Source organism: Aotus nancymaae, unplaced genomic scaffold (genome assembly GCF_030222135.1).
Source record: "Aotus nancymaae isolate 86718 unplaced genomic scaffold, 86718_ANA_hifiasm-v0.15.2.pri h1tg000076l, whole genome shotgun sequence".
Taxonomy (NCBI): Eukaryota; Metazoa; Chordata; class Mammalia; order Primates; family Aotidae; genus Aotus; species Aotus nancymaae.
This window is the reverse complement of record NW_026988491.1, coordinates 20,247,331-20,265,722: the sequence shown is the minus strand read 5'-3', so window position 1 is coordinate 20,265,722 and position 18,392 is coordinate 20,247,331. Positions and strand designations below refer to the sequence as shown.

Sequence of the window (18,392 nt, the reverse complement as noted above, 5' to 3'; positions counted from 1 at the left end):
AAGAATATTCATTCATCCACTCATGCTTTCACTGAAAAACTTTTTTTTCTTTTTGAGCCCCTGCTATGTGCCAATCACTGACTGGAAATGTGGAATGACGAATAAAAAGGGATGAATCCTTGCCCTCAGGGCACCAACAATCTAATGGAAATGTGCTACAATAACAAGCAGGTATGTGACATTACATGATGGATGAATGATGTGATTAAATGACAGCCCATCTCCTCTGAAGAAAAATAAAGCAGGGGCAAGGGGAGGTGACAACTGAGCAGAACCTTGAATGAAGTAAGGATGCACCTGATACAACGTTATCAATAAAAACAGAACATTTTTAGTCTACCATCCCCATGCAGTTATGTAATAAATCATTAATTTAGATAGACTATGGAAAATAATCAGCTTGACTATTAAAATGCAATTAAACTGCATTCTTCTTGTATTCAGGTGTTCCTTACTGCAAAAAAGTTATTAATTTTTTGCACTGTGTATCGTATTATTTCTTTTAGGTCAAATAATTCTCTATCCACAATGGGGATATATATATATATAGGGAAAGGAGCACTGGAATTGGACTTATAAACCTGGTATTTCATATGACGTTAAAAACATAAGCTTTTCCTTTTTGTTAAAGATATTAAAGAAGAAATACGACCTAATTAGCAAAAGACTATAAAAAGTACATAAAGCTTAACTACTGCAACCTAAATACAAAGTAAAAAGTCCAAAACCACTAAAACTTGTGACTACAATCAAAAGACTAACACCTTTAAAAGATTCTGATCATTAGATCTGAGGTTTCTGAATAAATGGTGTTATTTTCCTAAGGCAACATTTCTTATAAGGTAAGGAAAAATGTGTGCTATTGAAATGAAAAGTGTACTGCAAATTATTTTATCCAATCCGCTTCATTTACAGGTCAAGAAACTGAATCCCTTGCGCCTTACCATGGAGTTTTAGGAAAAAAAAATACACACACACACACACACACACACACACGAAAGAAACTGAATCCCAACAAGGTCACATAAAGAACTATAATCATAGCAAGGCACGGGTCAAAGTCTCAGAACTCCTAGGTCACTGCTTTTCCTACTACAGTAACTGTGACATTGTAGGTGGGTATCAATTTTATTTCAGTCCGAATTATCCATCAAAAGCCTACACACCTAGCAGAGTGCATCACAAATAATCATACCCATGACATAAACAAATGAGCACACCTCAAGTATGCAACTTAATACACAGCTACATAAATTACTATTCTAAAATCCAAGCACATGCATAAGATCTTGTTCTTAATGTTTTTCTTAACATGCATTTACTGAATAATGACACCAACCTGGATTCTGCACCCCTCCATAAATCACTGCCTATTGTGGCTAAGCTATAATGTTAACCAACCAATTTAAAACCATTACCGACACAGAAACATGTATTTAGAGATTCTGTGCCAACTCAGAAACCGCACAGCTTTTCAGTCCTGTGCACAGAATACCCTATATGGAATGCTAAATACTCAAAACCACGCTGGTTGGGGGATTACCTTTCTTGATTGTTCAGTTTGGGAAACATGGCTTGTACCAATTCCGAGCTTTTCAGAAAGAGGTCTGTAATAATCAAGAACCTAGGGAAAAAAGAGGAGGAGTTTGGTTACTAGAAACACAGTAAGACAGACATGCCCTTATCTACTTTATAAGCACAGCTTACACACAAAAGCATTTCTTTTCTGTGAATTTTTGATATGCTGTAATCGTAAATATTTTAAAAGGTTCACATATTATTAATCTATTAGCAGCTAACAGGAAAATAAATCTTAAAAATATTTTTCTCCAATTTTACTTCTGAAAGCTTTATTGAAATAAATTAAATTGACTCAACTAGAAGACAGGGCTATTATAGCTTTTATCTAGGTTGAGAAAGAAAAATTCTTCACTTAGCAACAAGATCAGGTATAAACAAAAAACATACTAAATTGTTTTAGTCAGAAGCCAGCTGCCATAATGAACTAGAGAAAGACTTGTCACACTTCCCTTTAAACATACGCCAACAACACAGTGATGAATACTGGCTTGATTATTCACCTTTAAGAATTCTCAAGTTACCAAGAAAACACCCTCATTGTCAAGCTATGCACTCATCTAAACTTAGAGATCAACTTATGGAAACCCCAAGGCAAAGATTATAGGCACAGTTCTTCAAAGTACCCCTGTGACAACTAAAAAGATTGAACAGTATTATTAATTAATTCTGAATTCTATTTACCAGAGGACATCTGAGGGAAAGACTGAAGAACTAAGGAATATACCGTTTATAACCAGGTTATAGTAATAAAAATTGTAAGCATTAAATACATTGACACATAGTTGAACCACTTGTTAACAAATAAAATATAATAAAACTATATTCAGTCTGATAACCAAATGAAGTACCTTAACTACTACAATACACCGTCACTTCACAGAAAAGTGAAATCCAAATACATATTCTATTTCCTCTACAGCATTTAAAATAGCTGATCAACACTCTGATGTAAAACATTCTTAACAATAATGGATAATATTTGAAATTCTCAAACAGTATTCCTATCGATCTGTGCAGGTCAACAGAAATCCATGCATTCCAAGCTGGATACACAAACTAAATTGAGATCTTAAAGTTCATTCATAATTCAGGTACTTAAAATTCAAAGCATTCTCCCATAGGAACATCAAAAACACAATATTCCAAGTCACAAGTCATACTTCCAAATAATAAACACCCATTTTTAGACAGATAATTTACAGAAGAACATGTTAAATGCTGGCAGACACACACTAAGAATTATATAATAGAAACAAATGTATCTAACCAACAGTCTGGGGGCAAGAGGGGGTGATGGACAGGGGGCAAGAAGATCAAAGAGGCTAGAGGAGCTGTTTTGTCAATCCCTAGAAGAAGGAAAAGAAGACAGCACTCCTAGAAAAGGAAAGAAAGGACTTAGAAAAACATCAAGAAGGAAAGAGCAGCTGTGTGTCTAGGGAACTATAAGCAACAAAATACTATTAGGGCTTCAAAAGGAAGCCAGGACTCAAAAGCATGGGTCTTCAGAGTGTCTCAGGTGAGGAAAGTTGCCTCAACCAAGGTCTGAGTTTATTGAAGACTGAGGTGGTAACTACATATTCTTTCATAATGCTGGTAATTAGTGCTCTTTTTTCTTGATCAATTTTGTTGACCAAAGGACCACTTTTGCCTTTGTGAATTTTTTCCACTGTTTTTGTCTTATGTTTCATTGACTTCTGCCCTTATCTTTTATGTCCTTCTTTCTTACTTACTCAGGACTTACTAACCTCTTCGTTCTCTATCCTCTTAAAGTAGAACTGTGGATCACTGATGTCAGACTTTTTTTTTTTTTAATTGTACTTTAAGTTCTGGGGTACATGTGCAGATCTTGTAGGACTGCTGCATAGGTACACACATGCCATGGTGGTTTGCTGTCTTCATCCCCAGACTTTTCTTTATTAATAGAAACATTCAAGGACAGTGGCTCACACCTGTAATCCCAGCACTTGGAAGACTGAGGTGGGTAGATTACCTGAGTCCAGGAGTTTGAGACCAGCTTGGTCACATAGCTTAGTGAAACCCCATCTCTACCAAAATCGTAAAAAAATAGCTGCATGTGGTGGTGCATACCTGTAATCCCAGCTACTCAAGAGGCTGAGGTATGAGAATTGCTTGAACACAGGAGGCAGAGGTTGCAGCGAGCCAAGATCGTGCCATTGCACTCCAGCGTGGATAACAGATTAAGTCTCCAAAAAAAAAAAAAAAAAAAAAGCATTCCAAGCAACAAACTCTCCTCTAAGCGCTGCTTTAGTTTTTTGTTGTTGTTGTTTGTTTAAGAGACCGGGTCTCTCTCTGCCACCCTAGCTGGAGTGCAGTTGTACGATCATAGCTCACTGTACCCTCAAACTTCTAGGTTCAAACAATTCTCCCACCTCAGTCTCCCAAGTAGATAGGACCATACACATGTGCCACCACACCCAGCTTTTTTTTATTTTTATTTTTTTGGTAGAGACAGTGGCTTACTATGCTGCCCTGGCTGGTCTTGAACTTCTGGCCTCAAGCCATCCTCCCTTCTCGGACTCCCAAAGTGCTGGGATTACAGGCATGAGCCACCACACTGGGCTGCTTTTCCTTTATCCCACAAAACTTGATACTTCAGTTCAAAGTATTTTCTAACTTACCTGTGATTTCTTCTTTGACAAATCAACTACATGTGCTAATTTCCAAAAGTTTGGGATTTTTCTAGAAATCATCTTATGGATAAGAGAAAGTACTCTATGATTTCAATCCCTAACACATTCACTGAGACTATTCTACAGCGCAGCCTATGGTCTGCCTTGGTGAACATGACATATGTAGGTGAAAAGAAAGTAGAGTTTGGAAGTGCTGAGGGAAGGTCTACAAATATTACTCAGGTGAAGGGGGCTACCTACCACAGTACTACCGAGATCATCTAGATCAGGGGTGTCCAATCTTTCGGCTTCCCTGGGCCACACTGGAAAAAGAATAATTGTCTTGGGGCACACATAAAATACACTAACACTAACAATGGCTGATGAGCTTAACAACAACAAAAATCACAGACAAAAAACTCATGTTATAATCACGTTCACAAATTTTTGTGGCAGCAGAGTGAGACTCCATCTCAAAAAAAAAAAAAGTATCACATGGCTGGACACAGTGGCTCACGCCTGTATTCCCAGCACTTTGGGAGGCCAAGGTAGAAGGATTGCTTAAGGCCAGGACTTTAAGACCAACCTGGGCAATATAGTGAGACCCCATCTCTACAAACTAAAAAATAAATCAGCTGGGTGTGGTGGTATGTACCTGAGATTTCAGCTTCTCAGTGGGCTGAGGTGGGAAGATCACTTGAGCCTGGAAGATTGAGCCTGCAGTGAGCCATGATTGCACCACTGCACTCCAGCCTGAGTGACAGACGCTCTGTCTCAAAAAAATAAAAAATAAAGTACCACAAGCAAAGTCCAAATACAAAAACAGAAAAATATATGTATTTTATTTTATACGAAGGATAATATCCCTAATCTAGAAAATACTCCTATACACTGATAAAGATCAACATCCCAATAGAAAACAGGTAAAGAAAATTAGAAGACACATAAAAGAAAAAAAAAGGTTCTCCAACTCATAAGAAAAACACAGAATAAAACTGTGCAAGGCGGCTGGCTGACACCTTGGCAGAACTGGCAAATGCAAACCTTGCTACCACTGTTAGTAATGGTGTGACTCAGGCAGTGGACACTGGCACAAGAGCTGAAGGACAACCTGGAAGTGGTGTCAAAATTATAAAAGTACATTCTTTTTGACCCAGTAATTGCACTTGTGAAATTATTCTACAATCATACTTGTCCACGAGCAATAAGACACGTGCAGCCAAGGCTAGTCACAGCAGGATTTTCTAGTCGTGAAAAAATGGAAACAATCTGCCCATCGAGAAGAGACTGGTTTTTAAAATCCTGGTATATTCATACATTGAAAATCTTCAAATGAGGAAGGTCTTTACATAAGAATATGGAAAGATCTCAAAAATCTACTATTTAGTGAGAAAAGCAAAAATCCAACAGTGTGCAGAGAAGTAGGAGATCTGCTCGGAGGAAACAGGTAGATGGCTGGGGAGTAACTATGCATTTTGATATTTGAACCATATATTGTCTACCAAAAAAATCAGTATGTAATTTAAGCAATATATACAGGCAAAGTAATCTCACATTTAATTCTATTTAATAACCATCCTGCTGAAGAGTGACATTATTTCAGTATCTTGGTAGAAGCATCATTCAGACGAACCTGGCTCCTCAGGCTTCAAGGATGAGGGACGTTCAGGTTGGAAAACTCAACTAAGTTTAGTCTTAACAGTGGCTATTTCTGGGCAGGCAAAGTTCAGTAATTTCTCCAAAATAACTTAAAAATCTATGTATCTTCTCAAACAAGATAAAGTGAAACAGAGGAAAAATTAATTCACTTCACTTCTCTATCACAGGCAACTCAGTGACACAATTATTCAGGTCATCTAAAATCTAGGTCAAAGTCTGGTCCCTAAAATGTAGTCTTCACTACTTCTTTGCAAAGAGTGCCGTAAACGCAAATCATATCACACCCTAAACACTGCCAAAATATGTATCTTTTTTCACAATCCTAATGCCACTCCCTCTCCCGGACCCCCAGCCCCTCTTCCCACCTTTTGTTCGGTCCCGTGGTCTCAGAAGGCATCCCTCCCCGCAGACCAGGTGAACTCTTGCACAAACGTTCCCCTGGCACTCTGTGCTTCCTATTCTAGAACTTTCACAACAGCTACCTCTTAAATCTACCATGGCCAAAACAGAGCTCTCGATTCCCCCAGCCCCACCGCCCACTGTTCCACCTACCTCACTCAAACAAGCCAAAGTCTGGCTCCTGCCTTTGCCTTTCTTTTTCCCACCTCATCCCACAAACAGAAACTACCATGAAGTCTCATCCACTATCCCTACATAGCAAATTTAGTGAATTCATTTCTCTTTATCCCACTGCCACCACTGTTACCTCTTACCCAGACAACTGCACCTGCCTCCGAAAGGGTGTCCCATCCTCCATTCTCCCCTCCCTCGCCTGCCCCATCCCCCCACATTCAACCTCTCCTACAGCCAGAGAGATCTTTTAAAACATAAACCAGATAATTGTGAGGCAGGAGAATAGGGTCTGGAGGCAGGGAACCTAAGGCTGTTTCACTCCGACTTCCTAGAACTAAATTAGAAGGAAAACCCTAACTTTCCATGTCTAAGCAACAAAAGGACCAGAGGCTACTCCCTTCGACTTTTTTTTTTTTAACTTCTGGGATACATGTGCAGAACGTGTAGGTTTGTTACACAGGTATACATGTGCCATGGTGGTTTGCTGCACCCATCAACCCATCATCTACATTAGATATTTCTCCTAATGCTATCCCTCACCCACAGCCCCCGGACAAGCCCCAGTGTATGATGTTCCCCTCCCTGTGTCCATGTGTTCTCATTGTTCAACTCCTACTTATGAGTGAGAACATGTGGTGTTTGGTTTTCTGTTCTTGGGTTAGTTTGCTGAGAATGATGGTTTCCAGCTTCATCCATGTCCCTGCAAAGGAAACTAACTCATCCTTTTTTATGACTGCGTAGTATTCCGTGGTGTATATGTGCCACATATTCTTTATCCAGTCTTATCATTGATGGGCATTTGGGTTGGTTCCTAGTCTTTGCTATTGTGAATAGTACCACAATAAACACATGTGTGCATGTATCTTTACAGTAATTTATAGGTATATACCCAGTAATAGAACTGCTGAGTCAAATGCTATTTCTTGTTCTAGATCACTGAGGAATCGCCACACTATCTTCCATAATGGTTGAACTAATTTACAATCCCACCAACAGTGTAAAAGCGTTCCTGTTTCTCCACATCCTCTCCAGCATCTGTTGTTTACTTTTTAATGAACGCCATTCTAACTGGTATGAGATGGTATCTCATTGTGGTGTTGATTTGAATTTCTCTAATGTACAGTGATGATGAGCATTTTTTCATGTCTGTTGGCTGCATAAATATCTTCTTTTGAGAAGTATCTGCTCATATCTTTTGCCCACTTTTTAATGGCTTGGTTTTTTTTTCTTGTAAATTTGTTCAGTTCTTTGTAGATTCTGGACATTAGCTCTTTGTCAGATGGACAGATTGCAAAAACCTTCTCCCATTCTGCAGGTTGCCTGTTGACTCTGATAATAGTTTCTTTTGCTGTGTAGAAGATCTTTAGTTTAATTAGATCCTATTTGTCAATTTTGGCTTTTGTTGCCATTGCTTTTGGTGTTTTAGTCATGAAGTCTTTGCCTATGCCTATGTCCTAAATGATACTGCCTAGGTTTTCTTCTAGGGTTTGTATGGTTTTAGTGCTTATGTTTAAGTCTTTAATCCACCTTGAGTTAATTTTTGTATAAGGTGTAAGGAAGGGATCCAGTTTCACCTTGCAGCATACGGCTAGCCAGTTTCCCCAACACCATTTATTAAATAGGGAATCCTTTCCCCATTGCTTGTTTACATCAGGTTTGTCAAAGATCAGATTGCTGTAGATGTGTGGTATTATTTCTGAGGCCTCTGTTCTGTTCCATTCCATTTGCTTATGTATCTTTTGGTACGAGTACCATGCTACTTTGGTCACGGTAGCCTTGTAGTATAGTTTGAAGTCAGGAAGCATGATGACACCAGCTTTGTTCTTTTTGCCTAGGATTGTCTTGGCTACGTGGGCTCTTTTTTGGTTCCCTATGAAATTTAAAGTTTTTTTCCAATTCTGTGAAGAAAGTCAATGGTAGTTTGATGGGATAGCATTGAATCTATAAATTACTTTGGGCAACATGCCCATTTTCATGATATTAATTCTTCCTATCCATGAGCATGGAATGTTTTCAAGGAGAACTACAAACAAAAGCTCAAGGAAATAAGAGAGGACACAAACAAATGGAAAAATATTCCCTTTGACCTTTTTCTGCAGGCAGAGGGGAAACTGGCTGTCCCGCAGCAAATCAGACTGATTGACAGGCAGAGGCTTTGTTTGCAACTTTGTAACTTCATTCCATCCTCTGAATGGTTTCTGTCTACAACCAATCAGACTGAAGGTGGGTGGTGTCTTTGCTTGCACATAACTTTGGCACTCCAACCTAGCCTCTGACTGGTTGCTTTCTGCAACCAATCAGATGTTTGCACAGGAGTTTGACCTTTGTAACTTCACTTCAGCCTCTGGCTGGCTGCTTTCTGCAACCAATCAGACTGATTGCAGGCTGACACTTCATTTACATGAAGTGAGCATGAAGTGGCCACTGGGGGTTCTGCAACAGAATATGCAGTAAACGTGTGTAGAAAACATACAGAAAGCCTGTAGAAGAGTAACAGGCTTTCCACAGGAGATCTGGTTATTCTGTTGCTACTTTCTGCCTCGGGTGCCAGAGTTGACCCATCCCAGTAATGTCAGGGGTAGAACTCCTCAGTCTAATCTTGAAATTCATCATTTAAATGTCATTACAGAAAAGCTAACATTCACAAATCACACTGCTGATGCCAAAGCACTAACTACACTTTACGTCATTCTCCACATTTACTAAAAAACAAAACGCATGAAGGTCTCTCCTCCCAACTCTTTCTCTCAATCTTTCTCATTTATTATTGATTTTAAAATAAGTGAACAGTTGCAGACAGATGAATCAGCATCTGCATTACAATGCTGATATACAAAACAGAAGACAGTAAAGGTCACCTGTGTGGGCACTGAGGAGCACATGCCAACAGATAATGAAAGGCCATCTCATCACTGGTAAACAGAGACAGTCCTAAAGGCCGGGGGTTTCAGGGAAATTTTTTTTTAATGAAGGCCATCTATCATCCACATTCATACATGCATACAACGGCAACACTATACTCACAACATGAGTAAAGCAGATCTCATTCAGTTCAAAAACCTGGAAAATGTTTTTATACCTCATAAAAAATTTTTATTTAAATGTACTATGTAAAATAAATGCCATTCTCCTTTGTTACGAGATCTGGGAAATCTAACCCACAGTTGCTTAACACAACAATTTGGACAAAGCTTACAAAGCTGCTCTAGAAAATAACCTCCTTTCTCCTGTTAAACAGTTAAGTAACATTTCCAACGGGTTAAACGTGAGTAGCATTAAATTAGAGAAATATCAGTCCACTGATTCAATGGCGATGCTTCCTCTACTAGAAAATAAATGAGTTATAATCTGAAAAATACATAAATAGATTTGCTAGGCACTGGCGGAAACGCCATTACACACATGCACATCCCAGCCACTCTTCCTTTAATGCTGTCCTCTAAGGGAGGCAGTGGGTGTAAAGATTAACAGCACAAATTTTGGTCTCAGAAAGAGCTGGGCTTGAGTCTCAAGACAGCAACGCTGTCTACCCTTCAGTATCGACGTATTCTGCTTCTCCTGCTTCCAGTAATAACACATCAGGATTCAACTCCAACAAAAATCGAGATATTAAACAATATTTGCCTCCTGAAGAAGCAGCAGATGATAAAAAGGACATGCATTCACCAAACACTGACAGTTCTTGTGGATATCTGCCACATTTTCCCCTGTTCGGCATCCCCTTTTTCCCTTCTTTGGATAACAAGAATTCTTCTTCCTTCAAGAATGAGCCCAAACCTGATAGCCTGAGCCCCTAGAGAGAACACGTGACTGCACACCCCAACAAACAGCACTGCCCCAGGGATGACAATGCAACCCAAAAAGGGCCACTTGCACACCTCATATATATCCATCCGGTTATAAGTCTTTGTTTCTAATTCCCAAACTTCTCAATACACTTGCCAGTCAATATTTACAGAAGAAATTTTTTTTAATATTCTAAAGTATTCCATACAACATTTCACAAAAAGCTGTGCACATATACACAAAATCACAAGTTGCATTCCACACACAGTTGGTAAAAAGTCAGAACTGTGTACAGACATTTAAGAAGCACTTCCGTCATGATGGTGGCATTAAGAGACTCCATGTTACCGCATACAAAGCCAACTGTTTGCTGACAACTATGCTAATTGTATGGCAATCAAAAAGAAATATTTTAAGCAGTGCACATCCTAACACAATAGTCTGTTACATATACAGGTGCTTTACCAAGTTTGGGTTTTTTTAATTAAACCTTTTTATTTTGAGATAATTGTAGATGGACATGCAGTTTTACAAAACACAAGAGAGATTCTGTGTACCCTTTAACCAGTTTTCCCCAATGGTGACATCTCGTAAAACTATAGCATTTGACAACCCAGATGCTGACAGTGACACAATGTGCAGATCTTACTCAGGTTTCCCAGGTTACCTGGTGCCTTTACTCATGAGTAGCTGTGTGCGTGTCTTTAGCTCTGTGTGATTTAATCATGGTGGGTTCACAGTTCCCCTCTCACAGGTAGGATCCAGTACAGTTCAGCACCTCCAGATCCCACATAGCCCTTTATAGGTACACCCACCTATCAGTGAAGCAACCTTCCTCAATCCCTGACCACCACTAATCTGTTCTTCATTTCTATAATTTTGTCATTTCAAGAACGTCATGTAAATGGAATGATACATTATTTAACCTTTGGGGATTGACTGGCTTTTTTTTTTTTCCACTCTGCTGTAATTACCATGAGATTTTCCCAAGTTACAGTTTGTACCAAGAGTTGTTCCTTTTTATTGCTGAATAGCATTCTAGTTTGATTCTATTTTAAGACATTGACTGGGGTTTGGGGGTAGACATGTAACATTTTATAATGTCCCCATTTTTAAGAAGTAAACAGGCTCTCAGTCACTTTTTTGCACAGAATGTAGATGATTTTCAGAAATAGATTATTGATGTTAAATGAAGAAGTCTGTATAGAATTCTAGAGAACAATAATATGAACCCTGTGTAGGGGGGTCTCTCACCGAAGTCACAGACAACCAGATAAGCCTGAAGTGACAGAAAGACAACAATGCCACCAATCACTAGACTTATTCAACAAATACTACCACCAAAAACCCTTCTATGGAAGGGGTTGGCAAACTTTTCCATAAAGGGTCAGTTAGTAAAATAGACTTTGCAGGCCAAATGGTCTCCAACACAACTACTCAGCTCTGCCACTGCAGCATAAAAGCAGCCATAGACAGTATCTAAACAAGCTTGGCTGTGTTCCAATAAAACTTTATTTATAAAAAGAAGCAGTGGGCTGGATTTAGACCATGAGCCATAGTTTCATAGCACATGTTCTAGGTGATTTGCATAGAGTGATGACCAGGACAAACTCCAGGGCCTTATGGGGCTAGTTCTACATTCTAGCAACAAACAATAAACGAGAAAGCAATTAAGATTTATATAATGTTCAGTAGTATTATCTAATTAAACAAATGAATAAAAGTAAAAAGATACAGGCTTAGAGGAAACACTACTGAACATAAAGTGCTGGGAAGGTCTCTCAGTAGAAATGATAGATATTTCAACAGAGACATAAAAGAGCTAGCCACGCAAAGATCTAAGAAGGTTCCATGCAGAAAGATAACGGGTGTAAAGATTCAGGACAGAACAAACTTGGGGTATTCAAAGTAAAACAGTAAGACCAAGTGGAACTAATGAGCAGGAGTAAAAGTAGTAAGAAATAAGATGAGGTCATCAGTCAGAAGCCAGGACACGACAAGTACTTTGGATTTGCTTCTACGTTACAATAAGAAGGCACTGGACGGTTTATTTAAGCAAGGAGTGACAAGAGTTACAGTAATTTTTAAAAGGTCACTCTGTCTACTGTGTGATGATTCAGAGGGCAAGAGGAGAGACAGAAAGATGAGTGAGAAAGTTCTGGCAGTAGTAATGAAAGATGTCTATGGCAGAGGAGGTGTGCAGTAGGTGAATGTGGAACACATTTTGAAGATAAGGCTAATGAGTTTAAGTGGATGAGCATGAAAGAAAATCAGGACTCAGGTTCCAGGCCTCAGCAAATGGGTAAATGATGATACCAGTTACTAAACGATAAACACTGGTGGAGCAATGGCAGGTTTTATGCGTGGGGGAAATCAAAAGTTTGGATGCAGCCTTGATACATTTCAGATGCCAATTAGCAGCACATAATAGGAGGCTGTAATGTAAATCTGGAGCCTCAGCAAGAGGTCAAGGCCAGAGACATAAATGTGGAAATCATCAATTCAGAAGAGGTATTTAAAGCTGTGGTATGAGGTGAGATCACCCAGAGAACGAGCAATAATGAAGAGTGGTCTGAGGACCAGCCGCGGGCCATGCCAACCCTGAGCAGGCAAGAACAGGAGCCAACACAGGAAGCAGGAAACGTGCCTTACAACAAAGCCAGCACGGGAGAAAAACGAGACAAAGATGAGACAGATACGACATCTTTCAGCCCCTGGATTCACTGTGCCTTCACCCAGTGACCCTAGGATTTTTCGGTTGTATAAGCCAATAAATTCCTTTATGTGCATAAACCATCTGAAGTGGACTTCAGTCACTTAGATTCAGAAGAATCATGACTAAAATAATGCTTATCACATACCAGATTTATCTTGCTAAGGATCTAATAACAAACAACACTAAATCCTCCGTCACAGGGAGCTCACAGTCTAATGAACAATTAAATGTGCTAAGTGCCATGAAAGTGGAATGCATGGCTGTTGTGAGTGAACAAAAGAGGGGCAACAGATTCAGACTGCAAGAGGATGGACAATTATGTTATCTTCCTAATATCTTTATACTTAAGCTGATAATAAAATGTATATGCATAAGGCAAGACACATTCCTAGGGCATACGAAATAAATCAACTAGATAAACCAAATATTGACAAAAAAGAAGGCTTTGCTCCCAGTTAAAACTTCATTTTTGTAGTGAAACTGAGTAAAAGTTCAATGGATTAATAAAAGTTTAGGCTGGGGGCGGTGGCTTACGCCTATAATTCCAGCACTTTGGGAGGCCGATGTGGGCAGATCACCTGAGGTCAGGAGTTCAAGATCAGCCTGGCCAACATGATGAAAACTCATCTCTACTAAAAATATAAAAAACTAGCCAGGCATTGTGGTGTGCCTATAGTCCCGGCTACTGGGAGGGCTGAGACACGAGAAGCACTTGAACTCGGGAGGTGGAGGTTGCAGTGAACCGAGATTGTACCACTGCAATCCAGCCTAGGCAACAAAGTGAGACTCTGTCTCAAAAAAAAAAAAAAAAAAAAATTTATATCAAAAGAGGCTAAAACTGAAAGAGTTCATGCCTCACCTTTGAAATGCAGACTCCTCTCTGAAAATTGATAATTTTCATAATACATGACATGGTATTAATAAAAAAAGAACAGGCCCATGAGTTCCACATCGCTTGCAATCCGGTCTCTGCTATATGCTAGTCGTGTGACCTTGGTCAAGCTGGTTTACTCTGCTTAACTTTCATATGTACATAGTGGTAAAATACAATTCACAGGATGACAGCAATGTGAGAATGAGATGACACAGACAAAGCAACCAACACATCACAGGATCAGCACGAGGCAGTCCTACCTCTTCCTCTACTATGTAATTCCGCACTGACTGACCTAACCTACCAGTGCACATTTACTGGGCTTTCAGATTTAGATGAACTCAAAATAGAACCCTTGGATTCATCCAGGGTTATCTAAGAGCATGAAAACATCTTTGACACCTACAAACAAAAGAACAGACATTTTTAGAAAGACATTAACCCAATAATACAAACCAAGTAGTGCCAAAGACTCTCTCGCCTACACTTTCCTGTGTCTCTAGCATACTCAAATTAAAAAACCCAAAGTTATTGGAATCACATTTGCCCTTTTCTAAGAAACAAGCAAAGGAAGGAAAGAAAACATAACAAAACCATGAATTCTAAGACCATGTAGTTTTGTACCATTTGCCACCTAGCTCATAAAATGCAGGGGAGAGAAAAGGCAGAAAGTGGGTTTTCTCCAATTTCCAGGGATGAGGTTATATTTAACAGCAAAAACAATTTTGTCAGAAGCCTCTGGATATTCTGTGATCTCATTGCTTACTACAAAATGCAGAGTTCCTCTCACTACAAAATCAAAGTATTCTGCACCTGCAGAAGTGATCATTTGGCTACTACATTCATCATTTGTCCCTTTCTTAATTCCTTCCAGTGGTCTCTGATAACTTTAACTTAAGCTATTAATAGATTTTATATTTTGCCCTTTATGACCTTTTGCCCTTTATTCCAAGCTGCTAAATAAATAACTGCAGATAATTAAAATACAGACGCAAGGTACTTAACAAATAAAACAGAACTCAGCTACAGAAAATTTCTATAAGCGGACTCTAATGGTTGATCCTGTCATGTTACATCTGCATACAAAGGGAAGTTTTCTAAGTCAAACACATCATATTTATGTACCAACTTCTGTTTGTTTGCAAATTGTAATTGAAATACAAGTGAATAATCAGAAAAATAAATAATTTTAAAATTAGGTATAATTTCAACAGAATGACAGAAGATTACACTGAAATAAGCCAAAATTGAAAAAGCTCATACCTCACCTATGAATGCAAGTGGGATTACATGCAGCTCCGGGATTACTCCCTGGAGAAAATCTGTGCCCTAATCACAACCTAACCACTATGTGCAAAACATATGTAAAAACAGATGTTTTTAAAAAGGGAGATTATTAAAACATAAACAACAAAATTTGTGATAAATTTTATACTGAGAAAGGGTGAATGCATCAAGAAGGCATAACAACCATACAAACGTACGTGTCTGTCTATGTGTGTGTGTACTTAACAGAGCCTGAAAATAGGGGAAGCAAAACCTGACAGACTGAAGGAATAAAATGGACAATAATTCACTTTCAATAACAAAGAGAACAACTAGAACAGAAGATCAGCAAGGAAATAGAAGATTTAAACAACACTACCAACCAACTAGCCAACCAGACCTAATAGGTATCTACAGAGCATGCCACAAAAACCAGCAGCATACACGTTCTTCTCAAGTGTATGTGAAACATTCTCTATGACAGACCATCTGTCAGGCCATAAAACAAGCCTCAGTAATTTCAAAAAGAATGAAATCATATAAACTGTGTTCTCTGGCCACATGGAATAAAATCAGAAATCCATAACAAAAGGAAATTTAAGAAATATACAAATACGTGGAAATTAAACAAACTCCCGAATAACCAATGGGTCATAAGGGAAATTGGACTATAATTTGAAATAAATAAAAGCACAAACATCAAAATTTATGGAATACTAAATCATGGGATGCTACAGCAGTTTCTACCAGGAAATTTGTAGATGTAAATGCCTATGTAAAAAAGACAGAAGATTTCATATGAATAACCTAACCTTCCACCTTAAGAAACTACAAAAAGAAAAGCAAACCAAACCCAAAGCAAGCAGAAAAAAGAATATAATCAAGATTAAAGACAAAATAAATCAAATAGAGAATATAAAACTAGTAAAGAAAATCAACAAAACCAAAAGTTCATCCTCTGCAAAGAGCAAAAACCCTAACAAACCTTTAGCTAAAGCAAAGAAGAAAAAAGAAAAGACTCAAATTACTAAAATCAGGAATGAAGAGGGGACATTCCTATCAACGTTACGTAAATAAAAAAGAGTCTAAGAGTTTTCTACTATGAACAATTTGTGCCAACAAATTAGATACGCTAGACCAGTGGTCCCCAACCTTTTTGGCACCAGGGACTGGTTTCGTGAAAGACAATTTTTCCACAGACCGGGGTGGGGGATGGTTTCAGGATGAAAGTGTTCCACCTCAGATCATCAGGCATTGGTTGTAATCGATTCTCATAAGGAGTGTGTGACCTAGATTCCTCGCATGCGCAGTTCACAACAGGGCTCGTGCTCCTATGAGAATCAAACGTGGCTGATGATCTGACAAGAGGTGAAGTCCTGCGGAAATGTTCGTTTCCCTGCTGCTCACCTTGTGGTGTGTGGGCCTGTTCCTAATAGGCCACGGACAGGTGTCAGTCCACAGGTCGGGGGCTGGAGGATCCCTGGCCTACACCAAATGGACAAATTCCTAGAAACAAACAAGCTACCAAAACTGACCCAAGAAGACAACAATCTGAACAGACCTGTAACAAGTAGAGATGGAATTAGTAACCAAAACTCTTTCCATGTAGAAAGCCCAATACCAGATGGTGTTTAAATAGTGAACTCTACTACATATTTAAAGATGAATACCAATCCTTCACAATCTTGCAAAAGCAAAACAAAACCAAACCTCATTCTGTAAAGCCAGTATTTACCTGATACCAAAATAAGAAAATCACAAAAAGAAAAAGCTACAAACCAATATGCCTTATGAATATAGATGCAAAAATCCCCAACAAAATATTACCGAATCCAGCAACATATAAAAAGGATTATACACTATGAACAAGCAGGATTTATTTCAGGAATGCAAAGTTGATTTAAAGTATAAAAATAACTGTTGGACAAAATATTAAGAGACTAAAAGACAAAGCCATATGAGCATCTCAACAGACACAAAATATAACTAATACAATAGACTTTCATAATAAAAACATTCAACAGGTAAAAGAAAATCAGTACAAGTAGAAAAGTTTCTCATCCTGAGCAAGGGTTTCTATGAAAACCCCACAGGCAGTAACAGACTGAAAGACTGAACACTTTCCCACTAAAATCTTAAATAAGACACATGTCTGCTCTCAGCAATTCTGTTCAATACTGTATTGGAATTCCCAGTCAGGGCAACTAGGCAAGGAAAAGAAAAAAAAGGTAACCCAACCGGAAAGAAAAAAGTATTATTTCCTTGCAGATGGCATGGTCCTGTACAGAGAAAATCCTAAGAATCACACACACACACACACACACACACACACACACACACACACACAAATACTAACAACTATAAATAAGTTGAGCGAGAAAGACTGCAGGATACAAGATTAATATACAAAAATCAGTGATATTTCTACACATTAGCAATGAATAATCCAAAAATGAAAGAAAACAACTCCATTTGCAATAGTATCAAAAAGAATAAAATACTTAGAATAAACTGAACTAAAGACATGCAATACTTTTATAGACTAAAAACTACAAAACATAACTGAAGAAAATTTAAAAGGCCTAAATAAATAGATAAATATCCTCTATTCATGGATAGGAACACTTAATCGAGGTAAGATGGCAATATCCCCCCAAATTCGTCTAAAGATTCATGCAATTCTTACCAAAATTCTAGCCCTTTTTTTTTAAAAAAAACAAATTAAAAAGTTGATCCTAAAATTAATATGGAAATACAAGGGATCCAGGACAAAAAAAAAAAAAAACTGAAAAAGAACAAAGTTGAAAGATTCACACTTCCTGATTTCAAATTTTACTATAAAATTACAGTAATCAAGACACTGTGGTATTGGTGAAGAGAGAAAATGGACTAGAAAAAAAAGTGCTGAACAGAGCCTCTGGGACTTGCAACACAACAACAGAAGACTAACACTTGTATGTTCAGAGTATAGGGGAACAGCTCTACATAGTGCCCTGGTGACCTTGGCCATATCCATATATACCATGCATGCCAGAGCCTGAACAGTGGCTAATCTGAGTCTTGCATGAATACCTTGTAATCCTCCTGGAACACGAGATGGGAGGCCTGAGGCTTCTGGGGCTGTCTCCTTTTTGCTCTTCTGTCTCCTAAGGGAGGCTGTCGTGAGACAGGTTCTGATAAGTTTTGCGCTAATGAGGTACAGAGCTTTCTGCCCTGCCCCTTTCAGCATATAAAGCATCTTTAAGCAGTCAAGAAGGGCTCCTCAAGAATGGGGTATCTCACAATTCACATCCTAATCATCCATGTC

The 18,392-nt window shown here is 38.5% G+C and overlaps 1 protein-coding gene across 1 annotated transcript in view; it reads right to left on the bottom strand.

The window, feature by feature from the left end:
- Positions 1-18,392, bottom strand: part of ATXN10 (ataxin 10) — a 169,308-nt gene that overhangs the window by 119,398 nt on the left and 31,518 nt on the right. Inside the window, exon 6 of the mRNA XM_012449460.2 lies at positions 1,544-1,624. Coding sequence (XP_012304883.1) covers positions 1,544-1,624 — 81 coding nt within the window. The remainder of the gene's footprint in view (positions 1-1,543; positions 1,625-18,392) is intronic.